This window comes from Stegodyphus dumicola, chromosome 7, assembly GCF_044657685.1.
Source record: "Stegodyphus dumicola isolate Sdum_Otavi_A_Nest chromosome 7, ASM4465768v1".
Classification (NCBI taxonomy): Eukaryota; Metazoa; Arthropoda; class Arachnida; order Araneae; family Eresidae; genus Stegodyphus; species Stegodyphus dumicola.
Window position 1 is genome coordinate 128,404,724 of NC_140774.1, and position 27,001 is coordinate 128,431,724.

The 27,001-nt window shown below is 32.2% G+C and overlaps 1 protein-coding gene across 1 annotated transcript; it reads left to right on the forward strand.

Moving 5' to 3' along the window:
* LOC118205902 (mitochondrial import inner membrane translocase subunit Tim13-B-like) lies at window positions 1-26,578 on the forward strand. Its single transcript, XM_085820806.1, has 3 exons — window positions 1-181; window positions 15,243-15,311; window positions 26,394-26,578. The coding sequence occupies exons 1-3, from the start codon at window positions 77-79 to the stop codon at window positions 26,490-26,492; spliced, it is 273 nt and encodes a 90-aa protein (XP_085676932.1). The 5' UTR covers window positions 1-76; the 3' UTR covers window positions 26,493-26,578.
* Window positions 26,579-27,001: the final 423 nt, after the last annotated feature.

Genomic DNA, 27,001 nt, shown 5'->3' on the forward strand with positions numbered 1-27,001 from the left:
CTTCACTGCGTTGAGGGTCAAGAAGAAAAAGTTTATAGTTTGTCGGCAATTTAATTAAATTAAAAAAAAAATCAGCATGGATTCTTTAGGCGGAGGAAAATTATCTGGGGCGCAAAAAGAAGAACTGATGGACCAAGTGAAACAGCAAGTTGCTGTTTTATTAGCTCAAGAACTTTTACAAGTTAGTTCTCATTAGAGCTCTTAATTTGCATGCCTGTTTAGCACTGTTCAAATGTGTATGTTTGTGATTGCATGTACATTCAGAATTTGCGTTTACGTTATTTATCGAAGTTTTATTATTGTTTCTGTTTTAAATATTCAATGAAGGTTTATTTAGTTTCATTTACATAAGGTGAGAGTAGATTTGCCGGCTCTCAGCGCATTTCCATTGGCATAACATATTTGCATTTCTTTATATCCTACTCAAAAAGTGTATAGGCTGTAAGAATAATGTGTATAAAATATTGTGTAATTTTATTGGAATTTTATTAAGTATGTATTTCAAATTAATATGAAAGAAAATTTGCCTGATCTTTAGAATATGGTAACTGGTAGTTTGGCGACATTTTGGAGGCGATAAAGGTTACTACCTGGGACTTTGGTAATAATGTGAGCAGTACTCAGTTCCGATTACGCATTATTTTGTGTGAGGGAAATGAGAGATCATGGGATATGTCATGTGATATTAATGGACGAATTACGGTTCTTTAATCAGAAAAGGGGGGAATTTGGAAAAATATCTGTGGCTGTATATTATTTTGTATTAAGCTTCATTGTGTGTTGTGTGAAGTAGGGTTGAATAATTTTGGGATTGTATGACGCTGTCTAAAGTGAATTCTAGATTTTTAATGCGTTTGTGTGATAATTCAAAAGAATTGGTTGAATGGTGCATGAGTGTAGGTTTAATTGCGGACAAGTATGAATGTCCAAAATGTGGGAATGAAATGAGATTGTGTGAAAGGAAGGATATTACTGGCACGTGGAGTGCTATAAAAAGCGCCATTCTGAGGCATTGTGAAAAAGAGAATTTTGCTTTTTATTTAGCAGAGGAAGTGTGGAGGAAAAATTCGCAGAAAAAATCGTTCAATAATTTTATTGAATAAATAATAAAAGTGTATCCACCATGTAAGCAAGATTCTGAAGAAGATTAGGAAAGTTAGTATTTTTAATTATTTGAGAATATTATTTTTATGCATGGTTCTAAATGTAAGGTGGAAGTAAAGTAATTTGGTATTATTGGGAAAATTGTTATTAGCAATGATTTAGTTTAAAGTAATTAGGATTGTAAGCTAATTTTTATTAATTTAATGTATGTGCTTATTTATATTTTAAGTAGTGTTTTTGAATTTAATTATATTTTAATTAAATGATAGTTATTTTGTGAATTTTATGTTTGTAGGAATTTGGTATACGTTTTAGTTGAAGTAAACGTGCATGGAAATAATTTAAATATTTGACACTACGTATTTGTAATGTTTGCAGTATGAATACGTTGGTGACGTTTATAATATAATACATAATTTAGAGGTAAAAGTTTTTGGATGTTTTATTTATTTTATACGTGGAAATGTTCATATTTGGAAAGGGTATATACTTTTTCGTTATTAGGTAATTTCATATATGTTCTTTTTAACGGGTTTAAAGATTCAGAAAATTGTCATGCATTTTCGTGAAATTTTTCTAATTTATGAGAAAAAAGCAGTGTACATGGATATGGTGAAGAGTGTGCGCAATGCGATTTTTGTGCAATTCTGGGATTTTTTTTTAAAGTAAAAATAAGTCGACGTGTACATGGTTTAGTGATATTTTAATTAAATGATAGTTTATTTTGTGAATTTTATGTTTGTAGGAATTTGGTATACGTTTTAGTTGAAGTAAACGTGCATGGAAATAATTTAAATATTTGACACTAAGTATTTGTAATGCTTGCAGTATGAATTCGTTGGTGACGTTTATAATATAATAGATAATTTAGAGGTAAAAGTTTTTGGATATTTTATTTATTTTATATGTGGAAATGTTCATATTTGGAAAGGGTATATACTTTTTCGCGATCAGGTAATTTCATATATGTTCTTTTTACCGGGTTTAAAGATTCAGAAAATTGTCATGTATTTTCGTGAAATTTTTCTAATTTATGAGAAAAAAGCAGTGTACATGGATATAGTGAATAGGGTCCGCAAAGCCATTTTTGTGTAATTCTGGGATGTTTTTTTAAGTAAAAATAAGTCGACGTGTACATGGTTTATGTGTATGTGTTATTTTGAAAAATGCGTAAGGAGTATGGTACGGTCAAAAGTCGTTAATCCAGACTCGTCGGGACTTCGGCGATTCCGGATTATCGATTTTTCCGGATTATAGATCATCAGTTTAAATCTCGTAAGATGGCATGCAGAAATTCTAAAATTAAAAATATGAAACGTAATTTATGAAATAAAGAACAGTTATGATCTAAAGGGTATCAAAATTTGCAAAAAAAAAAGCTTAATGTTTATTTGTTTACTTCATTAAACATTTCTTTCAATGTAAGTTGTTTAAGTTTTGCTTCGTTTCATGTGATAATACTTTCTCTTTAATTCTATTAAACAGACATAATTTCTTGTTCAGTTACAAAGTTCCGCTGTTCAAGTCCTCTAATTGCTGTGTCAAGAACACCGACTATTTTGTCAATCGAAATTTTTTCGTTTTCAATAACCTCTGTCACTTTTCTTTGCTATCGGAAGCGAATTATAATGACGAGGAACTTGTTTTAAATTGTATCAAAGACGGAGCATATCGAGATGAAATACTACATTTGTAAAGGAATTATAAGCCAAATAAAATAAAAACATCTGATCTTCAATTATAAGCCAAATAAAATAAAAACATCTGCGCTGAAGATAAGGATAGTGCTGATAGAGATCAACTTCCAATTCATTACACGCCTGCCGCGACGTTCCCTCCGCCGAGCAGCGTGAAATTGATAAACAGATTTCGGATTTCAAAACATACTTTCGCTTTAGATCCTTTACATATTAACAAATATATATCGGAAATTCTATTTGATATAATCAAAAGTTTAAGCTTACTTTTATAAAATTGCTCTTACAATCTGCAAAAAATAATAAGCCAGATCCAAGTCGAAAATTAAGGAACAATGCAATCATCAACATTAACTGAAATAGATAATTAGATAATTTTAGCTTATACGTCCATTGTACATAAAATGCGCACGCGAAAACATATTCTGCACCTGCGCACACTCATATGTGCAGTCGTAAAAGGTCTTATGCGCACGCGTAAACGCCTATGCGCATGTGTCAATGCGGCGCATGCGCAGAAAGTTTTTAGTTTTGAGGTCCGGATTATAGATCATTCCGAATTATGGGTGTCCGAATTAATGACTTTTGACTGTATTGTGAACTTTTTCCCAATTTTGCAGTGAATATTTGTCATGATTAAGCAGTTTTGTTAGATAAAATTTCTAGCATAAGTGTAATTCGGCTAGTAGATTGTTGGAAGAAGTGTTCAGTAGATAAAAAGAAAAGAAACATGTCTTTACTTCGTGAAGACAAAATGGCGGCGGGGAAAAAAAATAGAGGGTTGCTGTAGGAGAGTTGGTCGCCAAAATGTTCACCAAAAAATCGCCAAGTTACCATTATCTAAAGATTAACCGAAAATTTATTTCGTATTATTTCAAGAAATTTGTATCGTGTACAAAATAAAGATTTACACGAATAATGGTAATGATTCGAGTGGTGTATGTCGACAGAGGGGAAGAAGGGTTAAAAGCTTACTATTGGGTGCCCCTTGTTTATTGCCGATTCGTTTTTGATGCCAAGATCGGCGCCAGGAAGTCACAATTTCAAGATGGCCACTACACAAAACCAAAATAAGAAGTCGAAGAATTGCATAAGATCTGTGTCCATGTACACATCGATGTGTTTTTACTTAGAAAAACATCCTAGAATTGCACAAACTAGGCATTGCGCACTGCCTTAAATATGTCCATGTACACATCAATCTATTTTCATTTAAATAAAATCGGGAAGCTAAAACAAAGTTAAAACTATTGCGGTAACCAGAAGTGCGGTTTCATCGGCAAAATTTTTAAAAAAATGTCGCCAATCGAAGGGGCACCCAATTCTAAGAAGAAGAAGGAATGTTTTTTGTACTAAACAAATAAATGTTGTTTTGCTTCTTAAATAATAACTTAACAAATACAAAGAAAGTTTCAAGATACATTTTTATGTTGCTTTCCAGTGTAAAGATGCTTTACAAAAGCTTGCCATGTGTGATATCTAACCTTTAAATTTGTAAAGACTTAAGAATTCCTTATTATAATCTTAGCCAGCTTAGAAAAAAAAAAAAAAAAAAAAAATATTTAGTTCAATTGCAGTGAAAAATATTGTAGATATTATTCAGTACTTGCAAAGATCGATTTGTAGTATCTGCATATCTAGAAAATGTCACAGTTTAATGAATTAAATATTTTTGCATTTCTTGGAAACCATTCCTTTACTCAAGAATTTTATTTGGTGTAAGAGTATTTCTGCCTCTTTGGGATAGTTAGTTTCACGATTTTGAAAATTGTCCTCAGATCCCATGTGTACTGTATACTAGGATTAAACAGTTAGTTCAACAATATCTCACCAACAAAGCACTAGTCTAAATCCAAGAAAACATTGGATGTCATAAAATTTCCAATTGCCAAAAGAATATTTACAAAAAAAAAAAAAAAAAATTCCCCTTGTGTTGATTTTCTGTACATAAAGATATTTTGGATTTTGATAATTTTATTGGGTGTTTTAATTTGGCTGTCAGCATGTGTGATCAGATGTTGTAAGGAAACTTTTAATGTAAAGTTATTCCACTTGCAATATACAGTGCTCGACATTGAAAATGCAACATCAAGAAGGAGTGGTCAGAAAGTGCGGAAATTTGGGAAAAAAGACAGAGACAGCAAGAGTCTTCTTAAAGGACACCGTGAGTGAAGGTCATGTTCAACCAATCGACGGGAAATGGTTCTGGTCGACACAGGAACATCCAGGGTATCTTGCACATGCTGCAGAATTGCTGCGGGACCGTCACAGCTTGTGCTGACGTCACTCTGGCTGCTCCTGCACCCCTCCTTCTTTCCCACATTTCCTTGTTCCAACCTTGTTCGTCATAGCCGATGCACCGTGCTTGCATCCATGTGGGTATCAGCTGCGATTTGATGTAAGGACCAACCCGCCCTTCTCAGTCCGATCACCATACCCCTCATAAAATCGTCTATCTGCTGGAAGTGATGGCGGCCTGGCATTCTCTCCTGTTACATGTATCCTCCAGGACAAAAACCAACTTTCTTCGAGAAATTGTCTGGCAGAAATAACGACACAAATATTGCCCATTCTGCACGCTCCTTCTCTTATATCTTAATTCACGTGCGTCGAAGAGCTGCACATTTCACATCATTTCCATAACTCAGTGACACGCGTCTACTCTTAAAATTTGCATAAATTTCTGACCTCTCCTTCTTGGTGTTGCATTTTCAATGTTGAGCAGCGTATTTTCTCCCTCATAAATGCAAGCCTTCCTGGTCCTAGTTGCCTTTAAGTGGGAGAGAATGTAAGCAGGGCCGGCGCTAGCAATTTTGCTGCCCCGGGCAAAGAGGTAAAATGCCGCCTGTTTATAACAAAAATTAAAAGAGATAACCTAAGCCTTACCCATGCTTAATGGTAAAATAAAACGTGAGGAAAAAAAATTGCTATCAATAATGTTGAAGTTTTGATTAGCAAAAAATACTAATTTATTAACTTATGTTTTTGGCACTAAATTAAAATTACGGTTGCACAGAAAAAAAGAAGAGTCATTTCTAGTGTATAATTATAAAATACAGATATTAAAAATATACTAAAACAAATTATAGCACCACTAAGTATTAAAACTTAATTAAATATTAAAAATACTTTAAACCGAGAGTTAAACTTAAAAGTGTTTTTTTTTTCACTTTTAATTGAGAATTTTTTTTTTTGTAATTTCTTTAGCATTAATTTTTCCAGCCAGTTCATGTTCAATGGCTATTGTTGTCAAGCCGTTTAGCCGATCCTCGGTAGTCGTGGAGCATAAAATTTTTTAATTAATTTTAATTTGGAGAAACTCCTTTCTTCACTTACCACACTTATTGGGGGAGTAAGCAATATTTTTAAAACTATACCGAGATTTGGAGCAAAATCCAGATTCAAAATGAATTTTAAAATTTTGATTGGACTTTCATTTTTATTTAGCAAAGCCGAAACCACTACTATCTCGTCTGCTAGGTCCAGTGCGTTTATATCTGATGAATTCCCATTAGGTAACACTATTTCTAGATCTTTACGATACTTTAGTATGTCGTTTTGAGGAGCATCTTTTAAATCACAAATATTGTATAAAAATTGGAAATAGTTGCTGTGGGTACTGATAAAATCAAATCTGGATTCAAGTGCATTGATAGCTTTATCTAATGTGAAAAAATAAAACACTGCCTTATATTTCAAGGTAGGATCTTCTATCGGATCATCTCGTGCCTCATAGTCGAAATTAACATTTCTTCTTTGAACTCTATGACGTGGCTGGGTGAGCTCAAAATTAGCCGGTATGTCAATTTCATTGGCAAGTTCTCGAGCATCGCAAAGCATTTCATTAAAGGCTGTGTCTGATCTAAAATCCTTGAAAAAATCTTTACAATTTTTCAAGAGCTCCATAGCAGATGGTAAATCATAGTCTTTTGTCTGCAAGAGCTTACTTATAGGATTGATACAATTTAAGATTTTGTACCAAATTACAGTGCAGTATAAGAACTTAAATTATTTTAACACTACTTAATGGTCCAGAAGCCTCAACTCTTATAGAGTTGTCAATCAAAGCATTTTATATCCCTCATTGATGCCTTAGTGGTTTTAATGCAACTATTCGGCTTTCCCAACAAATATCACTTCGAGGTTTCAAAGCAAAATCCGTGAACGTATTTTATTAATATGGTCCATCGAAAAGTTGATGAGGGAAAAATAGATATATTTTTTAGACTATATTAAAAAAATTGGCAGCTTTGAAGCATGCTTTTGCCGTGTCATTAATACCAAGTTTAATGAGTGGCTATTACATGGGAGGTAAAATGCTCTTGGATTTAACACATTTATTCTAGATTCTATTTGCGATTTATTTCCTCTCATGCTGGCCCCATTATCAAAAGCCTGTCCTCTCATATCCTGCAAATTCAATCCTAATGTTTCAAGCCTTTTAAGTATTAGAGTTGAAAGTTCATAGACAGTCGATCTTTCAACCAAAAAAAAGCCTAAAAAGTTTTCATTAATTTTAATGGGAACATCCTTGGTATTGGATTTAATGGAAACCTTACTAAGACTGTCATTTGCTCGATCTTGCTGATATCAGGAGTACAATCTAGAATTATTGAATAATATTTAGCTTTTTTAATCTCACTAATAATATGAGATGTATTTTCATCTAAAATAATAATTCATTTTGAATTTCTTCTCCAAGATAGTGCACTTCCTCTTTTTTAAGCACTCTGTGGAGATGCTCTTCCATTACTGGCTCAAACTGAGCAAGTAATTGAATAATTTAGAAAAAGTTACCATTACCGAAATCATAAAGTATGTCACTTGTACCTCAGAGGGCTAAACAATTTTGAGCAAGCATTTTTATTGTTGCAACAATTCGTAAAAGCACGTTTTAAAGTACTGCATTCTGTAACCTAATTTAATCCAAGATTTTGGATATGTTTTTTAGAGGTTTCATGTTGATTTAAAGTCTCAGCGTGGTGCTTCCAATCTTTAAAACCTCCACTGGAAAGGGAACTTAAAATAGAACCAAAAGGTTTGCAGCAAAAGCAATAAACACAGTTAATTTAGAAGTCAAACAACAAAAATCAGCGTTATATTTTCAAATTTGCACAGGACTAGTTTCGATGGTTTTACTGAACCTTCATACTCAGCTGCAAAAGTGCAAATGAGCAAGGTAAGATATAATGATAAGATAAAAAAAGCCTAGACAGGAGATAAGCTATTGGCACCATCTGTTGATGAAACTGGAACTAAAACATAATTTCTTTAAAGGCTGAAGGCAGAGATGGATTGGAATTAGGGTCGTTAACTAGAACAGAAAGAATTTTTTGAATGTGAAATGCCTCTAGAAAATCCACTTCATCAATGGAAGATGTTTTTTGAATAATTTTGGCAGTAGAAAAATTTAAAGTGTGAATTTTGGACCAATAATGTTGGGCAATAGTAGACTTCTGTGTTTCCTTTTTTCTAACATATGCCTCGTGTTCCTTAAAGCGAAATTTTAAGACTCTGTTAGTTTGGCCAATGTAAATTAAACCATACTGGCAAGGAATCCTGTAAATACCCCAGGAATTCATATCAGGAATGGGGTCTTTGAATATGGAACTCGGAATTTTATTGATGGGAGAATAAACGACCCGAAAGTTAAACTTCTGCAAAATATGTGCAACTTTATAGCTAATTGATGGAAAGAAGGGAATGACAACAGAATTTTTATAATCTCCTAAAACAAGAGTGTGCCTTTTGGTGTGTTGAGATGAGAATTTTTTAACTGTTTGATTAATAATGTTGGGTGAAAAGCCCCTGTCAATAGCTATTGCTTTTAAATAATTTAGTTCTTCATCAAGGAATAGTTTGGAGGAGCAAACTTGAAGAGCACGGAAAACATAGGAATAAAATGAAGCTAACTTTTGTTTAGTCGGATGACATGATTTAAAGTGTGGTAGAAGGCAAATCGATGAAGGTTTACAGTAAACCGTAGTACTGAAATTGGATGTGTTACGTGTGACCAGAATGTCGAGAAACGGAAGAGAATTGCAAGTCTCAAGTTCAAAAGTGAACTGAATAGCAGGATCAATGAAATTCATTGTTGAAAGAACTTTATTTAAATCATCTTTATTACCTTCAACGTCTACGTCGCGGAACCATACCAGGAAGTTTAACGTTTCAAGCAATTTTGATTCATAATAATGCATGTAGAGATCAGCCAGGATGGGACTTGGGAAGGGGGGCTTCCCATAGCTAATTCCTCAGTTTGCTTGTAATATTTATTTTGGAAAACAAAATATGTTTGTTTCAAACAGAGGAATCACAGGAATTCATCCCCATCCCAAATATGAATTCCTGGGATATTTACAGGATTCCTTGCCAGTGTTGTTTCATTTATATTGGCCAAACTAAGAGAACCTTAAAATTTCACGTTAAGGAACATGAGGCATATGTTAAAAAAAACATAGAATTCTGCTGTTGCCCAATATTGTTGGTCCGAATATCACACTTTCAATTTTTCTGCTGTCAAAATTATTTAAAAAATATCTTCCATTGGTGAAATGGATTTTCTGGAAACAAATTTTTATATTTTGGGAAACAAAATATGTTTGTTTCAAACAGAGGAATCCCAGGAATTCATCCCCATCCCAAATATGAATTCCTGGGATATTTACAGGATTCCTTGCCAGTGTTGTTTCATTTATATTGGCCAAACTAAGAGAACCTTAAAATTTCACGTTAAGGAACATGAGGCATATGTTAAAAAAAACATAGAATTCTGCTGTTGCCCAATATTGTTGGTCCGAATATCACACTTTCAATTTTTCTGCTGTCAAAATTATTTAAAAAATATCTTCCATTGGTGAAATGGATTTTCTACGGGCATTTAATATTTAAAAAAATCTTTCTGTTCTAGTTAACGATTCTAATTCCAATCCAATTTTGCCTTCAGCCTTTAAAGAAATTATGTTTTAGTTCTGGTTTCATCAACAGATGGCACCAGTATCTTATCTCCTGTCCAGGCTTTCTTACCTTATCTTACTTTGTTCATTTGCTCTTTTGCAGCTGAGAATGATATTTTGGCAAAACCATCAAAACTAGTCCTGTGAAAATTTTAAAATATGACGCTGATTTTTGTTGTTTGACTTCTAAATTGATATTTGTTCGGCGTGTTATTGTATCTTAATTAATAAACACAGCCTTTACTAGTTGAATAAACTAACCATTTATGCATGGCTTTTTTCACCATTTTTCATATTTCTCAAATAATAAACAGCGCTAAATCTTCGACCATTATCATTATACGGAAAACTGTATTCCTTTAACCCTTTGATGCGCGCAATATTATTTTTACAATTTTTTTAACTAAAAACTCTAGAAATTGAATATTATGATCCTAGAGACAAATAATATATGAATTAAAAAAAATCTACTCTTGCCCATTGTTTTGTGGGTGGTGGTTGCACTGTGAAACCACCGCACGTCTAGAACTTTGAAACTTACCTAGGTAGTAGGGGAAAAACTTACCTTTCTCCGTGCGCGTTTCCAATAAATGACGAAATTTACGAATTAAAAAAAAATCATATAGAAAGTGCATAATATATATTTTTTACAATATTTTACAAAGTAAATCATCAGAAAAAATTAAATGAACATTTATGTAATTTTTCTATAGCAGTGAAAGTGTAAGTACCTACGTAATAAGGACGTTTGGCTACATATATTAAAAAACTCGGTAAAATAAGGATAAAAAAAAAAGACCTTTTTTTTTTTTTTTTTTTTTTTTTTTTAAATTTCAAAGAACGAATATTTTATGTGACACTGGTCAAAGCATGTTTTGTCTTTTTGGTACATGCATGTCCACATTGCATGTTTCGCACATGTATCTTCTTCTGTGAGGTTTTTTCTTTGTGCTACAAAATGTACACTGATTGGATCTAAATTTCACTGGTATATGTCCAGCGTTATTTAGTTTCTTTTCATCTGGCACATGGAATTTGTGGTTTTTTTTATGGTTAATGGGGGAGGACGCTTGGTACTTTTTAGCTTTGATACGGATCATTCGTTTCCCATTCATGCTTATTTTATTCGTATTTCGTCCCAAAATACTCAGAAAATATTTTTAATTTAAAAAAAACTTTACGCGATTTCAATTTTAAATTACAGCAAAGTATATTTACATTAAATTTAAACCACAGGAAATAATTTATAAAATCACTATACTGGCTTGGGGAGCAAGTGTGTTGAGGTCAGAGAAAAATCTCTGGAAAGACCTTTTAACTGGGCAGGTGCATGTATTGTTTAGTAATAAAATAACTCTGTTGTTTCAAAACCCTTTATCTAAATTCAGGTAAAAATAAATATTCCTATTTGAGAAGTAAGCAAACGCCATTGTGAAGAGCCGTGGATTCAAGGCGCGGCCACCAAGCCTCTAGAGCATTGTGACACAATGAACCACTATTGAGCATTGTGACCACAGCACCACTAGAGCAGTGTGTCACAATGCTCTAGTGGTGACTTTATAATCCATGACTTTTTTTTTAAACTTTATAATCCATGACTGGCGTTTCGGATTTAATCAAATCTTCATAAGAGCATTGTGTCACAATGCTCTAGTGGTGCTGTGGTCGTGCCCTGAAACCACAAAGCGAATGCCATACATATAGAGGTTTTTTTTTATATATGCAGTTTAGTTATTGCTATTTTTTATTGTTTATGTTAGAACTCATGATGTGCGATGAATAACTTTTGAAATTTAAAGTTGTTTATATTAATAAAAGGAAGTTATTTTGTCTTATTGAAAACAAATTTTAAAGGACATCCAATTTGAAGTACTAAGACCTAAAACATGTATGATTCTGCAGTCATTTTGTGTTATTTAGAGGTAAAAGATCAGTAATCAATTGATTTTCACTCAAAAATTTCGGAAGGAAGAGGAGAAAAAAATTCGAAAATTGGTGCTTTCAGGGCGTGACGACCGCGCGTCAAAGAGTTAATGGTTGAGGTAGTCCTTCTTTTACCAAAAAATATATTTCTGCTTCTAATAAGATAGTTGGCCAGGAACCCGGATCTGAATTTATTATTGTACCAACTGTCTCTTCTTTAGGTATCCCTGGAGTAGGTTTAGTAGACGTCCTTAGAGTTGGTTCAGTGGACGTCCCTGGAGCAGATTCTTTGTATGTTCCTGGGGTAAGCTTCACTTGAGCAATATCGGTATCTTGATTGATAATGGCTTCATAATTAAGATTGAAATAGCTTCTAATATTCCTGTGTCGTCATTGTTCCTTTTCTTGCCTTGTAGATAACTTAACAGACTTCCAGCCTGTTTTTGAATTTGAACTTGCTTTTCGACTCTTTTTCTTTTATATTGAGCATCCAATAATCTTTGATGTCCATCAGACATTCTAAAAGCAAAAACAATTAAAATTAAGAAAAAGTTTCAATAAAAAAATCATTGTGTTTTATTTAAATGAAAGAGGCGTTTTCGAGTATTTTTTTAATGTTATAAGGCGATATTTTGTTGTGTAAGGTAAAATGTAAAAAAAAAAAAAAAAAAAAACTTTATATTCCATGACTGGCGTTTCGGATTTAATCAAATCTTCATAAGAGCTTCAAGGTTTCATTGAAACCTAAGTGTTAGTCATAGACTAGAAACTATTTTTTTAACACCCTACCCTAAAGCCAACAAATTTATCAAACTTATCCAAATTTAAATTTAAAAAGCAAATTATATTCTACTTTTTAACCAGTAAAAATGTTTTGCAAACAATTTTAGAAAGACCGTGGTTTATACCAATAGGTAATGTATTCTTTATTGGGCATTTTTCAAAATCTATTTTAATAAAAATTTTTAAAAAATAGAACCAACTTAAAAAAAGGCACTAAAAAGTATAAAATTATTTTTAACCGACTTCACTGAAGTAATGCAAAGTGAATCCATATATTTTAAAAATCGGGTGCCTTATGTTTTTTGGGGTGGGGGGAAGTAAACCTTATTTAATCGGAAAACTAATTTTTTTTCTTCTCTTTAATATTAACCCCAAAGGCGAAAGGGGTAGTTTTTTAAAAGTTTTAATTTTGCACTTTATTTGGATTCCCAGTGGCTTTATTCACATCAAATTTTAATTATTTTTGGAAACTTGTATTTTTTTCATCCCCTAAATGTCATCCTCAAAATTAGGACTTGGTATTTTAAACTACCTTTTTAACAATGTGGTAACATACCCTATCACTCGTACAAAAAAAGATCATTAAAATCGAAAAACTTTAATTTTTTCCCCACCCCTTAATTATTTTTGGAAATTTTTATTTTTTATTAACGCTTAAATGTTATTAGCAGATGGCATTTTAAACCACCTTTTTAACAATGGCACCAATCCGGTAACATACCCTATCAAACAAAAAAAATCATCCAAATCCGTTGAGATATGCCGAAGTAATCAGCGGACAAGCATAAAAAAAATAATGATCGAATTGATAACCTCTTTTTGAAGTCAATTAAAAGTACATGAAAAAGCCTTGTTTAGAAAGAAACATCATGTAGAAGCTATTTAAATACTTCTTGAGAAAAACTGAGTAATTTTAATTATTCTACTCACCTTACTTTTATAACACAAGTTTAAAAAAGGCCAGGTAAATAGTAAGTGTATTATAACGCACTCTACTTCACTAGCAACCAATCTGCAAGGCAATTATTCCATAAATAAAATGATAGAACTGCCTTTTTTCCTTTTATAGTCACAGTTAAGCGTGCGAAAGCTTGTCAGGAATGATTTTTCGTGCCCGCCCGCATTTTCATACATGTTTCGACAAATTAAGACACACAGTAAAAAATTCTGTTACAGCTTTGTGTCGATTAATGATCGTTAATAAAAATATTAAAAAAATATTTCATAGATGCTGGTCCATGTGACAATATTTTTTAACATTGTTACAAGGGTTTCAAAGAGTAAAACAGCAAACCCTGATTTAACTCTTTCGCATCGAGAGAGGGCAAAATCTCAATTCCTCAACATCGAAAACGCCCGTATCTAAGAATTTCTCCTGGAATGCTTTTCCTTTCCCCCTGACAAGTTGAATACTACAGCGCTAACAATAGCCTTACTTAAGTAAAGCGAGAACTTCTTTCTTCAACGCTTTAACACTGTGTGGAGTTCCCCCTTGGGACGGGATTGCAACTTCGGGCATCAAAAGCTAACACACTGACAGTAAACAAAGGAAAGGAAGGAACAAAGGAAACAAGGAAGCTACTTTTAGTAGCTTCAAAAGAATGATTGACATGTGATTTAACAACACCTGAAAGCAATGAGTAATGCAGTAACGTAATGGGGGAAAGCACTGGGTAGGGAATTATTCAAGCGTTTTGGGCGTCCAGCCGATATCTGAATGTTTGGGGCGACTTCGATGCGAAAGAGTTAAACCATGAAAACAATCATAGAGGAATGTAGTAATTCTTTATATTCATCCCCACTTAGAAAAAAACTCAGTTAATAAAATACAGGCAGTAGTGAATTACTGTCTTCTATATTATAGTTTAATGACTATTGTAGAGATTATTAGGTATTTTTGAAGCCAGGAAATGTGATAAGTTGATTGTAACTTCACCAAGGTTTGGACAATGCCAGAAATGTTCGTGATGTTCTCTGTAAATTTATTTTTATTAACTTTGATGAAATTTTCTGAAGGTGTAATTATTAAATAGTAATTAACTGTTTAAGTAAACTACTGAATACTGAACTTAATCAAGAAACAAAAGAGTTTAGAATACAGCATTTTAAAATTTATTTAATTTTGATGAATATACCAGTAATTACGTATACTGATTACTAATGATAAAACATAGTTATTAACAGGTCTATCGTGAAAAAGTAAACTTACTTTTTTTTCTCAAGTAACTAGTTTTAGTACATAGTTTTTTTGCAAAAGTAAACTTACCTTCAATAAAATTCACAACAAATTAAAATTCTGTTGAAGGTTATCATTTATCTGTTTTGCATGAAATTTATGCTTTTAAGAATTTGTTTATAATCACAAATTTTATTTATTTGCCAGTATTTAATCTTGTAATGTAGGGAAATCTTCCTAGCACTTTTTAAATATATGTTAATGTTAAAATGTAGTTTAAATAGTTATACCATTAGTTAATGAATATACTTTTCATCTGCCAAGAACATTGGTTTTTACCAAATATCATTAAAAGCAAAGAATTTTCTAACTTTTAGCAGTTTCCCTCTGATAGAACTAACTGGCCAAAGCCTATAATAGAAATTTATATGTGTTAGGTTTTTGTTATGTTAGCTGGTCAGTATTAGTAGTAAACATATAAAACTTCACTTTTTCTTCTGAATACAATATTATATATACTGTGTGAGAAGCAATTCTCCAAGTTCAAAATGCATGTTACATTTTTTTTTGGATGTTTTATAACAAAATTTTTACTTTATTTAGAAAATCACCGACAAATGCTTTCGAAAATGCATTACTAAACCTGGGACTAGTTTGGATAATTCAGAACAAGTAAGACAGTTCTGTGTATTAACATTTATATTCCAAGTTTTATTACAATTTTGATAAAGGTTTTTTGTTAATTTAATGTTGTATTTTTCTGTGTCATAATGAGATTGCTATACGCCGCAAAAATGACATCTGTCTTAGTTCATGCCGTACAAAATTATGTGATGCTGTAGTAATAAGTCTCATGCAATGAACTCTCATTAATTCAGATAGATAAAATAGGTAATTTTAGGAAAAGCTGAAAACATAAGTATCTTAACCTTTTGACCATAAGCATCATGCCCACCAAGATGCTCTTTCTTAAATGCTCTGCAAAATGTATATACGTTGTTCAATTGTCAGCAATCTATCGTAGTGCTAATTTATTGTTACTCAAGCTGTTTCGATGATGTTTCTTGAAATGAAAAGAAGAAATTATTAATAATTTCTTAACTGTTTTTCAAAGCAGGAATATATGCTTGGTACAACATCGCACTATAATGGTATTGCTATCATTTTATACATTTACCAAGCATTTTCTAGATGAATGTTTTAACTTCATCATTTGTATAAACCGAAGGCCTTTAGTAAGATCAGTATGACGAGATTTGTTTGTGATTTTTGGTTGTTGATAAGGATTTTTAATTTATAAATTGCAGCTGAAATTCTGCCATACCTTTGTTTATTATAGCAGTTACTCCTTTAGTGGTAAAACATAAAGAAATTGATTAACCTTCTGAGCAGCATGGGTTTTTGGATTTGTCATGAAGATCTGTATTTATGCAGCATTTATTAGCTAAGTTTATATAATTATTTATTTTAGCCTTTTATTTTCATAAACTTATATTCATTAAGATTATATTATTAAAGAAAGCAAATATTAAGTGGCAAAAAACCTCATGACCGGATAAAGCCAGTCATGCCACTCAGCCTGTTAATATGCAAACATCTGTAGAGACTCTTAAGGATGAGTATCAATTAAGTGTTTGGACACAAAACAGTTATTAATTTTCTTTTGACGTATATACAAAAGCAATTATCAATTTTCTTTCAGTTATCAACATTTTAACCAGTGACTAAAGCTCCTACCATATACATCAGTTGATCACATAAAGGTTTCCCTGGAAATTTTGAAAAATTATGATTAATATATTGATTGTAGTAATTCTCACTGTGTTAAAAAAATCATTTGAATTACAGTTATGTTGCTTATGGTTTCACTTGTTCAGCAGAAAAAGATGGTATGCAACAAACACAATGAATCTTATGTGCCAAAATATTTTCCACCTCCAATCTTGAAACATCAGAGATGTTTGAGCATGTCAATCTGCAGGATATATTCTCAACATTTTTAAGTACACTCACTTCCAAAAGTTAAGCACGAAGAGGAAAATGCTAATTTGCGGAAGCCAATCAGAATTGAAGAGGATGCAATTCGCTGCAGAGATAGATGGAAGTATGCAAATATGTTAGGTAACAGCCAATCGTGCTTTCATGTCAAGAAATATGCATAAAAGGCAGTCGTATAAGAAGCCAGCTTTATAAAGAGTTATAGAAGTTGATTGTTAGTGCTGATAGAAGGTGTTTAAAACTTTCGTACAAATTGGTTTCAAGACACATAGACTCCAACCTTCAGCAATCCTTGTCAGTAGTCAACGCGCGAACGACATTTTTACAACTTTGAAAATGTGCGCGTAGCGTATGTTGTAATTAACCATTCATTAATTTTAAATTAATAATTAATTGTAATCAATTTTATTACATTTAAAATCCATATACATATAAAACTGAATAATTAAAAATATACCTTGTAAATTATATGCACATTTAATTAGAAATTTTCTTTTAACTCCTCAAGCATTCACTAATAAAAAGTACTTCAAATCACTACTAATCATAGAAAAAATCAGAAGCTATAAATCATATCTTTATTCTGGATATGATTTCTACAGGGAAATAAAATTTAAATAACCAAGAATGATACATATAAGTATTAAACAAAATACGCATAATTTATGAATGCAAAGATTTATATGTAGCATGCTTAGCAAGCTTAAGTTCTGATTTTGAGAATGTTTTTTTATAACACAGTTCTTCGTTTGCCTGCATATTTATTTTTTCAATCAAAACTGCTTCAAGAGTTTTAAGACCTAAATTTGGTCGAAATTCCGTCTGATTTTTTTTAACAATAGAAAAAATTCTTTCGCAAGCTGCATTTGAATGAGGTATTAAGACAGCAAGCATTACAGAAGGCAATACTTTGTATTTAATACACCCATTCATATTTTTTAATTTGGCAATTTCTCCCCATGCTATATCAATACGCAAATCTACAATTTCTTTCAAATCATCTACTTGATACATGGAAAATTCAATTTCTACTTGATTAAGACATTTTTCATCAATAATGGATGGAAAAGTATTCATCAAGTAAAGAACAGATGAAAATGAGACTTCAGTTCTCAAGTTGATGTCAGCAACTTCAGCATGTTTTAGAAATGGATCACTCAGTGGAAATTTATCAATTATATATGAACATGCAGTTACAAAAAAAGCTCGCACAGAATTGAAAAATGATTTCACTTCACTTTCATTCAACTTGGCATTTTTTAAATATAGTCTTGTTTCCGCACCAATCACTAAATTTTCATTTTCTTTTTGTTTACTATACTTCTGAAATGGAATAGACGTTAGAGTAACATCTTCATTTTCTTTAGAAATTACTGATGGTTTTACGAATCTAACAAATAAATTCATTAAAAGTTCAAAAAGTTCTCTTCTATGTATATAAGGAGCTTGTTGTTGCAAATTAATATTTACTGTTATAAACAAAGGCAAAGTATTTTTCAAAAATAACAAGTACAATTTGGTGGTCGGTGACTGTAAAATTTTTTTAATGTTTTGCAATCTCTTTCCTTCATTCTCACTGTTATCTGGTTTATCTCCAAAAAAAATTATCACAGCATCCCACTGTTCCAAAATCCTTGTTATAGATTCTAAAAGAGACAACCATCTCGTACTGCAATATTTCAAAATTTTATGAGATTTTGCATTCTGTCCCAAACTTTGTTGAGCAACTTTGAAGCTATGCTTCCGTTTCGAACTTTTCTCCAAGTAAAAATATATATCTATTATCAACATTTCAATTTCTGAGCCAATTAATTTTTCAGTAGCATTTTTTGCAGCTATATGCAAGAGGTGGCACGGACAACCTCGGGTGATTATACTTGGTTGATGCATTTTGATAAATGATGCTACACCTTTAAACTTTCCAATCATATTACTAGCATTATCTGAAGAAAATGATAAGCAATTTTTCCATTCTAAACCTTTGTTTTTAAAGTTTTCATTTATACAATTAAAAATACCTTCTCCTGTATTATTCGTGCATTCTAAAATAGAAATCAATGAAGTAATTATCACTCCCTTTTCTTTACTGTAGTATGTTATAACCAATGGGTACAGTTTGTTATCATTGTTATTATTACTTCCATCAGTACTTAGAGAAAATGATGTACTGCACACTGATTTTATAATATCAGCAACAGTATTTTCTGCAAGCGTTTTCACAATAGCAGCAGTTTTGGTATGACCGCAGCTAAATTTTTTTGCTATGGCAGAATCCGGAAACATTGCTTTGAAAAGCTCTTTGGAATGATCCGAAACAGAAAGCGGTAGATTATGTTCAATTAAAAAACGAACAAAATAGCATTCGGCTTTTATAGGATCTGTTTCATCATCTTTTATTAAGAAATTTGTTATTTCTTTAGATTTTACGGTGCCAAGTTCTATATGCTTTTGAGAAAACACATGCCGTTTACAGTCATCTTTTCCGCCATGAGCAACTGAGAAGTCTTTGTTGCATACACTGCAGTGTGCGTGATTCACAGAAATTTCGGACGCTTTAATGCATGGAAATTCTGAAGAATATGAATCTTTAAACTTCTGCTTTGATAATTTTGGCTTCTTCGTTCGAGGCAGCATTATGATTAAAAATCTTTCACCTGATTCACAGTTCACAAGACACACGCTAAGCTCTCGCTGTAAACTACACAATGCAGCCGAATGCAGCCTAAACACGCATCAGCGAGGAACCTGGGAGACAGACAATTGGGTGGAACTATTGATAAGTCGTTAACGGTTGGAGTTACTGATCTACGATTGGCTAATTCTTCAAAACTAGGAACGCACTCAACACGTGATATATGATAACACGAGTATTCAGCCAATCGTCGGATGAATTAGTTGGTTCCGTTTTGCGTACTGGTTCTCCTGCTCTTGTTTCTGTAAAATCCGTAGTTTTTTCCATACTTTTCGTAGCTCGTAGTTTTTCATGAATTTCCGTAGAAACTACGGAGAATCCGTAGTAGTTGGAGTCTATGAAGACATAAGTTTTTCTATGACTTCCAGAAGACAAATGGAAGATTCTGAGCACTGGCGTGCTGGGGGGCGCATTGAAGCAGGACAGTCGATCACAGATGTTGCTCTTTTCTTCGGCATTCATCATTCTGTAATTTCACGTTTATGGAAACAACTCCAAACCACACAGACAGTTGTTCGAAGGCCCGTTGTTCAACGCCCGTGGAAGATCGATATATTTCTATTGTAGCCAAGCGGAATCGCAGAGCGACCTCCACACGTGTGACATCTATGGTAACAGCGTCCATTGGTAAGGTGATATCTGCAGCTACTGTACGCCGAAGATTACATATGAGTGGACTGTATGCCTGGGTACCTTGAGTTTGTGTTCCTCTATTCATTCAATCAAGAGGGGCACGATTATAGTGGTGCCGGGAACATGTCAGTTGGAATGTGTCTGACTGGGGCAATGTCATGTTTACTGATGAGTCAAGATTTGCTCTGGAGCCAGATGACAGCGTATAAGGATATGGTGTGAACAACAAACACACAATCAGTCCCAAAACATCACCATTCTGAGGCGGAAGCATTATGGTGTGGACAGGGATTTCATTAGGATACCACGCCAACCTGCACATCTTTAAATGGGGTTCTTTAACGGCTGTCCGGTATCAAGATGAAGCCCTAGAACCCATTGTGAGATTGTATGCTGCAGCAGTTGGCCCTACTTTTGTTTTAATGGACAAAAACGCATGTCCCCATAGAGCTGACATCGTCGATAACTACCCTTGCCCGACCTTAATCTCATTGAAAATCTTTGGGATGCTCTCGGCTGTGCTGTATCTTCATGTTTCCCACCTCCAGCCACTATTATTGAGCTGGAAACTGCTCTACAAGAAGAATGGCAATTGCTTAATTCTGCGGTGGTTAACCACCTAATTGAAATACTAATTCAAAAGTCAAACAACAAAAATCAGTGTTATATTTTCAAATTTCCATATTGTGAAAAATTGAAAATATAACGCTGATTTTTGTTGTTTGACTTTTGAATTAGTATTTGTTGGCATGTTGTTGTGTCTTAATCACCTAATTGAAAGCATGGTCACAAGGTGTAAACTTTGTATACAGATGAGGGGGGGGATCAGATAACCTATTAATGTCCTTTTTTTCATTTTATGCTGTTTATTTTCACTTTATACATAATTCTGTTTAAGTCTCCAGTATGTCATTATCTGATAACTTACAAAAATTTAATATTGTTTTCATTTATGTATATAATTATTTATTTTGTTTTATGTATAAATATATATGATACTTTCCTGCCGAATTTTGTGTCAATCAAAGCAGTATTTGTTGATTTTTTTGCATTTTGCATCTTTGTGCTTAACTTTTGGAAGTGAGTGTATAAGGAGATATAATTTGATATCAGCAGTATTATCCCAAAATTTCATGTTAAGCAGTCCAGAAGTCCCTTGTTAGAAGCTTCTTATCAAGCGGTATATTGGAGTGCTGTGAAAAGATTATATAGTAGCTGAAGAATTGGTGAAATTGTATGCCCTGTAAACTACAAAAACTGTATGGGCATTGAAGTATAAAGGATTCAGTCAACAGCAGGATTCGTTATCGAATTATATTATCTTGCATTCAAGTTCTATTGTATGCAATAGAAGATATCAAAGCCAGGCCTCCAAAAGTGAGTATTCTAGTAGATAAGTCAACTGATGTTGGTAATTGTAATCAGCTTTTAGTATCTATGTGATACATTAAGAAAAAGAAAATTTGAAGAATTTTTATTTTGTGAGCTGCTGAGGTTTACAATAAAAGGAAATCTTGCACATGCATAACCATGAAAGCTTTTCCAGAGATTTTAAAATAACTTTTCATTTGTGTTGTAAATTTTGTGAAGTGTATTGGAGGATGAAGGCTTAATTGGTATATCTTTCATGCTTTGTGTGAAGAAATCAGTGTTATTCATACTTTGTTTCTGTAACACAGTGAGGTAAGGTAGCTCTCCCTGGCCTGCATACTAAAGTAACATTTTTAATTGTGCAAGAAAGTTTTACAGTTTTTCCTTATCCAAAATGATGATTTTGTTAAAGCTCTAGAAAAAGAACAGAAATACTTTGAGTAGCCTGCTTAGCAGATACTTTTAGCCACCAAAATGAATTAAACATATCAATGTTAGGATATGACAATGACATAATAAGAACTAGTAAAAAATTATCATTTATTAAGAAACTAGAAAGTTGGAGATCCTGAGTTGAAAAATGGAAATTCTGCAAGCTTTACTTTACTTGGTTCAATCATTCTGGAATATGCAAATATAATACTTGAAATTGCAATACATATCTAACAACTGGGTGAATCATTTCCTGGGTATTTTACTATGAGAAATGTTAGCAAAATAGAAATGGATACCAGATCCATTTCTATTTTACCTAAGTTCAATGGATGGCAGTACTTTAGTGAAAAAACTGTCTTCCTGAAATATGAACTGATGCATGTATTGAAATGAAATTTAAAAAACAGGACTTAGAACAGTACTAATGTATAATTAAAAACCTCATCTGTAGCAGGCAAAAACAGCACTGCAGATACATTTACTATTACCTATCTCTGTGAAATGAAATTTTCATCGCTTTTGCACATAAAAACAAAGCCAGAAATCAGTGAAATGCAAGTGACAGCTTATGTGAGGCTTTTAAAAAAATATGTCTTTAACTATGCAGAATATGGAGGTAAAATTCAGCATAGAAAGATGGCTTTCCAATTAACTACACATAAAAATTTCCTCCAAGTTCTGATCTATCTAATTTCGGATTGGTGGTATATTGGAAGAAATGCAGTCAAAGTATAAAGCGAGAGGGTCATTTTGCAATTATATTCAAGAAAAACCACTTAGTCTTGACATTTTGGGGAACTTTACTAATTTCAGGGCCAAATTTGTAATGCTTGGAGGGTTAAAAGTTGTAATATGAATAAAAACAACAATCTAGGCATAAAAAACTAATAAAGTTTTGTGTGTAACTATAAGTGTACTCATGTTTGGAAAAAATGCAACATCATGAAGGAATTGTCGGATATGAATGAAATTTATTCCACTTGTCACTGATAGTGGTACAAATAAGTGCTCAAATTTACAAGAGGGGGGGGGAATGAACATTGGAAATCCAGTGCTTTGTTTGTACTCTACAGATTGTGGTATTGAATTTCACAGGTTGGGGAATGGCACTCCATATGGCTTCAGCTTGATGCCAAAGTTCCATATGGCTTCGACTTCATGCTAAGTTTAGTGTGTGCTCAACCAGCTGTACGAGCAAGTACAGCTCTCAAAAGCTAAGCTCCTCAGTGTTAATTTTAAGTGAATTTGGTATATAGTTATTAATATCTTTATTATTATTATTATTATTATTATTATTATTATTATTATTATTATTATTATTAAACTTAACTTGATTCCTTCTTTCACAGTTAGAAATTTAGGTTCAATCCAAATAAAATTCGCAGATAATTTCTGATTTATTTTATTAATTTTTATAAAAAAATTTAAACAACTTTTTAATTATAAAGCAGAATATTTTTACCATCATCTTAAAGTAGATGTATTTCTAGGCATACCTGCAAAAAATTAGTTTTTTGTCCAGAATTTCCAAAGATATAAATGGGAATTTATATATTGGCACGTTTTGAAATTTGGCATATTTTAATGCCAAATATGGTTTTACACACTTTCTTAAAATTATTTGAACTGAACGATGCACTTTTTTTTTCCCGCTCGTGCACAGTGAAAAAGAGGAAGCATAAATCTAATATATATCCTAAGTCGCACTTTTGACACATGAAAAGTGTAAGTTAAATTTCGTGAATTGGCCCAATAGGATGAGAAATGTAGAACTGTCCCTTTTTGTGTGTGTGCAAGGTGTACATGGAATCTCATGTTTCAGGATCAAGAAAGTTTTATTTGTACTTATAACTGTCATATCGAGCAGATTTCATTCATCCAACTGAAAATGTAGGAGAGGAAATTGTTAGACTTACATTACTTCTTTCCACTTATTGCAATGGCCTCATCACAGTTATTCATAAATCTATGTAAAGATTTATGAATAATGTGTGCCAAAGTCCACCATTAAAAAAAAAGGCTGGTATATTTTTTGTTAATTAATATGTAAAAATAATTTCACATTTATAGGATTTGAATTGTTTCTAAGGTATGATTTCTCAAAATTATAATACTGTGCTTACACACGTGACTTCTCTGAAACTGTTAGACAGATTTTCAAGAAATTTTGACTAGTTGAACAATTTGACCTGTATGGGTGTAAAGTGACTAACTGTTATCTTAACTTTAAAACTTTAGAAATCAACTTTAATTTATCTTTAGACACTAACTATAATATCTTTAAATTGTGCTTTCGAGACATGAAAAATGCAAGTTGAATTTCGTCAGTTGGCCGAGTAAAATGAGATACAGAACTGTCTTCCCCCTTTTTTTTAAATTCACTGTATAGAAAGCTTCGTTTTCCTTTCAGTAGAAATTTAAATACATTTTTTAATGATTTAGATTTAATTTTATTTATTTCAAATTTAATCAAAAATTTTTTTGGGGGATTTGAAATGCAGCAAAAATTACTCTTAAAAATGTGTATGTTTGTTTCTAAAATTATTTTCGTTTGAAGTTGCTGTTAACTAAAAGTTAAAATGTTTACATTTGTAAGATTTTTTTATTTGGATCCATCTTATACATCATGTATTGAAAGTCTGGAACTCTCTTTTGATATTTCTGCTGAGTACAGTACAAAGTCTGAAATCCGGACATCTGATATCCAGAATGATCTAAAATCCGGACCTCAAAACCACCAACATTTTTCTCGTAGGCTTTACACATGCACATTTGATTCCCCCCTCCGTGCATAATAAAACATCTGAATAGTCCCAGTTCTTAATTTCGCTTTGACACTAAATAAAGTACCTTGTTATTGAAGAAACAATCATTTTAGCATAAATTTGTATGATCAGTAATTTGGCTTCCTTGCTGCACATCTGCTTGGCACACATCTCAAACCGAAACATTCCACATAGATACATCTTTGATCTGACGCCAACCTGGCGAATCATTATTTATTATACTTTCATCATCGCGTGTTTATCAACACGTCACAACTTGAGTAATGATTCATGTAGCAATGCATAAACAATTTTTTTTGTTAGTAATTAAATAATAATGGAGTATGGTAACCTTTTATGTTAACATTACGCTTGGCGATGATTACAGATTTAAGTTAAATGTGTTAAAAAATGTTGACGAGGAAACATTTCTTTCCATATGCTAAAAATAGATTTTGTTGTTGATACTCATAAACCCAAAGATTACATTACTGTAATTTTTAAGGCTATTTGAATTAAGAATAACTGATTTGTTATTCACATAAACCCAGACCCAGTGCCAGGGCTCATATGGCCACACTGGGCCGAGAATTTAGGACCCACAGAGACTGCATCAGGCGGTAAGATATGTAGTGCCAGCCTTCAATAAGGCTTCAGTATATGGTGGAAATTTATTCAGAACACTGATAAGCCTTTAACATGTGCAAGAAACAGACCATAAATATAATAAATAACTATCAGGCTTAATTGTCTCAGTGCATGATAGAAGCAAGATAAAGTCAATGGAACAACCTTTCATTAGTCGCCAAGCTCATGCATAGCCAAATATGTATAATGAACGATAGCTAAATTTGATGATGATAGCCACAAATTTTAAAGGTTTTCGGATATCGCAAAACAAAGGTGAAATTTTCCAATTAACGGATTTTGTAAAGAAATGTGGAGAAGCGGTAATAAATGAAGATAGTATAAAAGAAGTTTTTCATTGTGATGACAGTGCTTCTCAATCATCAATCAATTAGTGAATGGAAAAATCTGTAGTATGGTTCTAGATACAGAAAATACTGCTACCGATAGTGAAGAAAGTGACAGAGAAGTTACTGAAAACGAGAAAGTTCGCTTGACAAGTTAGTCGGAATTCTCGAAACAGCAGTTACAGTACTTCAACAATGTAACTGAACAAAAGATTATGTCTCTCTACGGAATTAATGCGAAAGTATTAGCATAAAAAATTAAGCAACCTAAACAACTTACATTGAAAGAAATGTTTAACAAGGTAAACAAATAAATATTAAGTTTTTTTTTGTAAATTTTGATACCCTTTAAGATCATAAATGCTTCATTATTTCATTAATCATGATTTCATATTTTTAATTTTATAATTTCTACATGCCATCTTACTAGATTTAAACTGATGATCTAATATCTGGAAAAATCCAAAGCCCGACAAGTCCGGATTTTAGACTTTGTACTGTATTAGCTATTCTTCATATATGTAATCATGCAGAATGTTTTGCATATGCATATTACTAAGCATTAATTTCTCAATAAGGATTTCTACTATACTGTAAGTATTCCTTTTCTTTCAAGAATGTGTTTTATTTTATTTAGTTTTAATGCATAGTAGATTATTAATTGCAGATGAAACATTTTATATATAATATGCAAAATCTTGTATATCATGCATTGCCTTGTTTATAACTGTAAATCAAATGTAAATAATAAGTATTCTCTCTTTTTTTGGGGGGTTGTACAAAATTATTGTAATTAGCCATAATAAAATGAATTAATTTTTCGCAGTCAATGAGGAAATGAATAAGACTTTTTTTATGTTCTTTTTTTTGTTTGTTTGTTTTTCAGAAATGTCTTTCTATGTGTATGGATAGATACATGGATTCATTCAGTCTTGTTTCTAGGACTTATGCTGGTAGACTTCAAAGAGAAAAAGGCCAGTTATAGCGAAAATAAATTTTCATTAGTGTATAAAACTTCATTAATTTAGAAAATGAACTGTAATTAGTTCTGTATAAATCAGTTTTTTTTAATTATGTGCGTATTTTCTAAATCATTTTTTTGACATGATGCTTTTTACAATTATGTTTTGATACATAATAAAAGTGTTTAAAGTTATTTAGTGAAATATTACACTAATACAATTGTAACAAAATTTTGCAAGAAATTTTAAGAAGTTTTTAAATATAGGTTACTAAATAATGAAAAAATGTAATAAAAAATTGGACTTTAATTCAATTTCAGTTCAGTTATTAAATAAATATAAATCATAAGTTTGCAGTTTATTGAAACTTCCCTTAGAAATATGTTTTTCAGACTGTCAAAACATATCCTTCAACTGCTTCTTTCTAATACATTAGAATTCCAATAACCCACACGCCTTAGGACCAATGGTTGTGCTGAGTAATCATGTCTTTCTGAGTTTTGTGTATACTTTTTCTAATTTTTGCATTAAA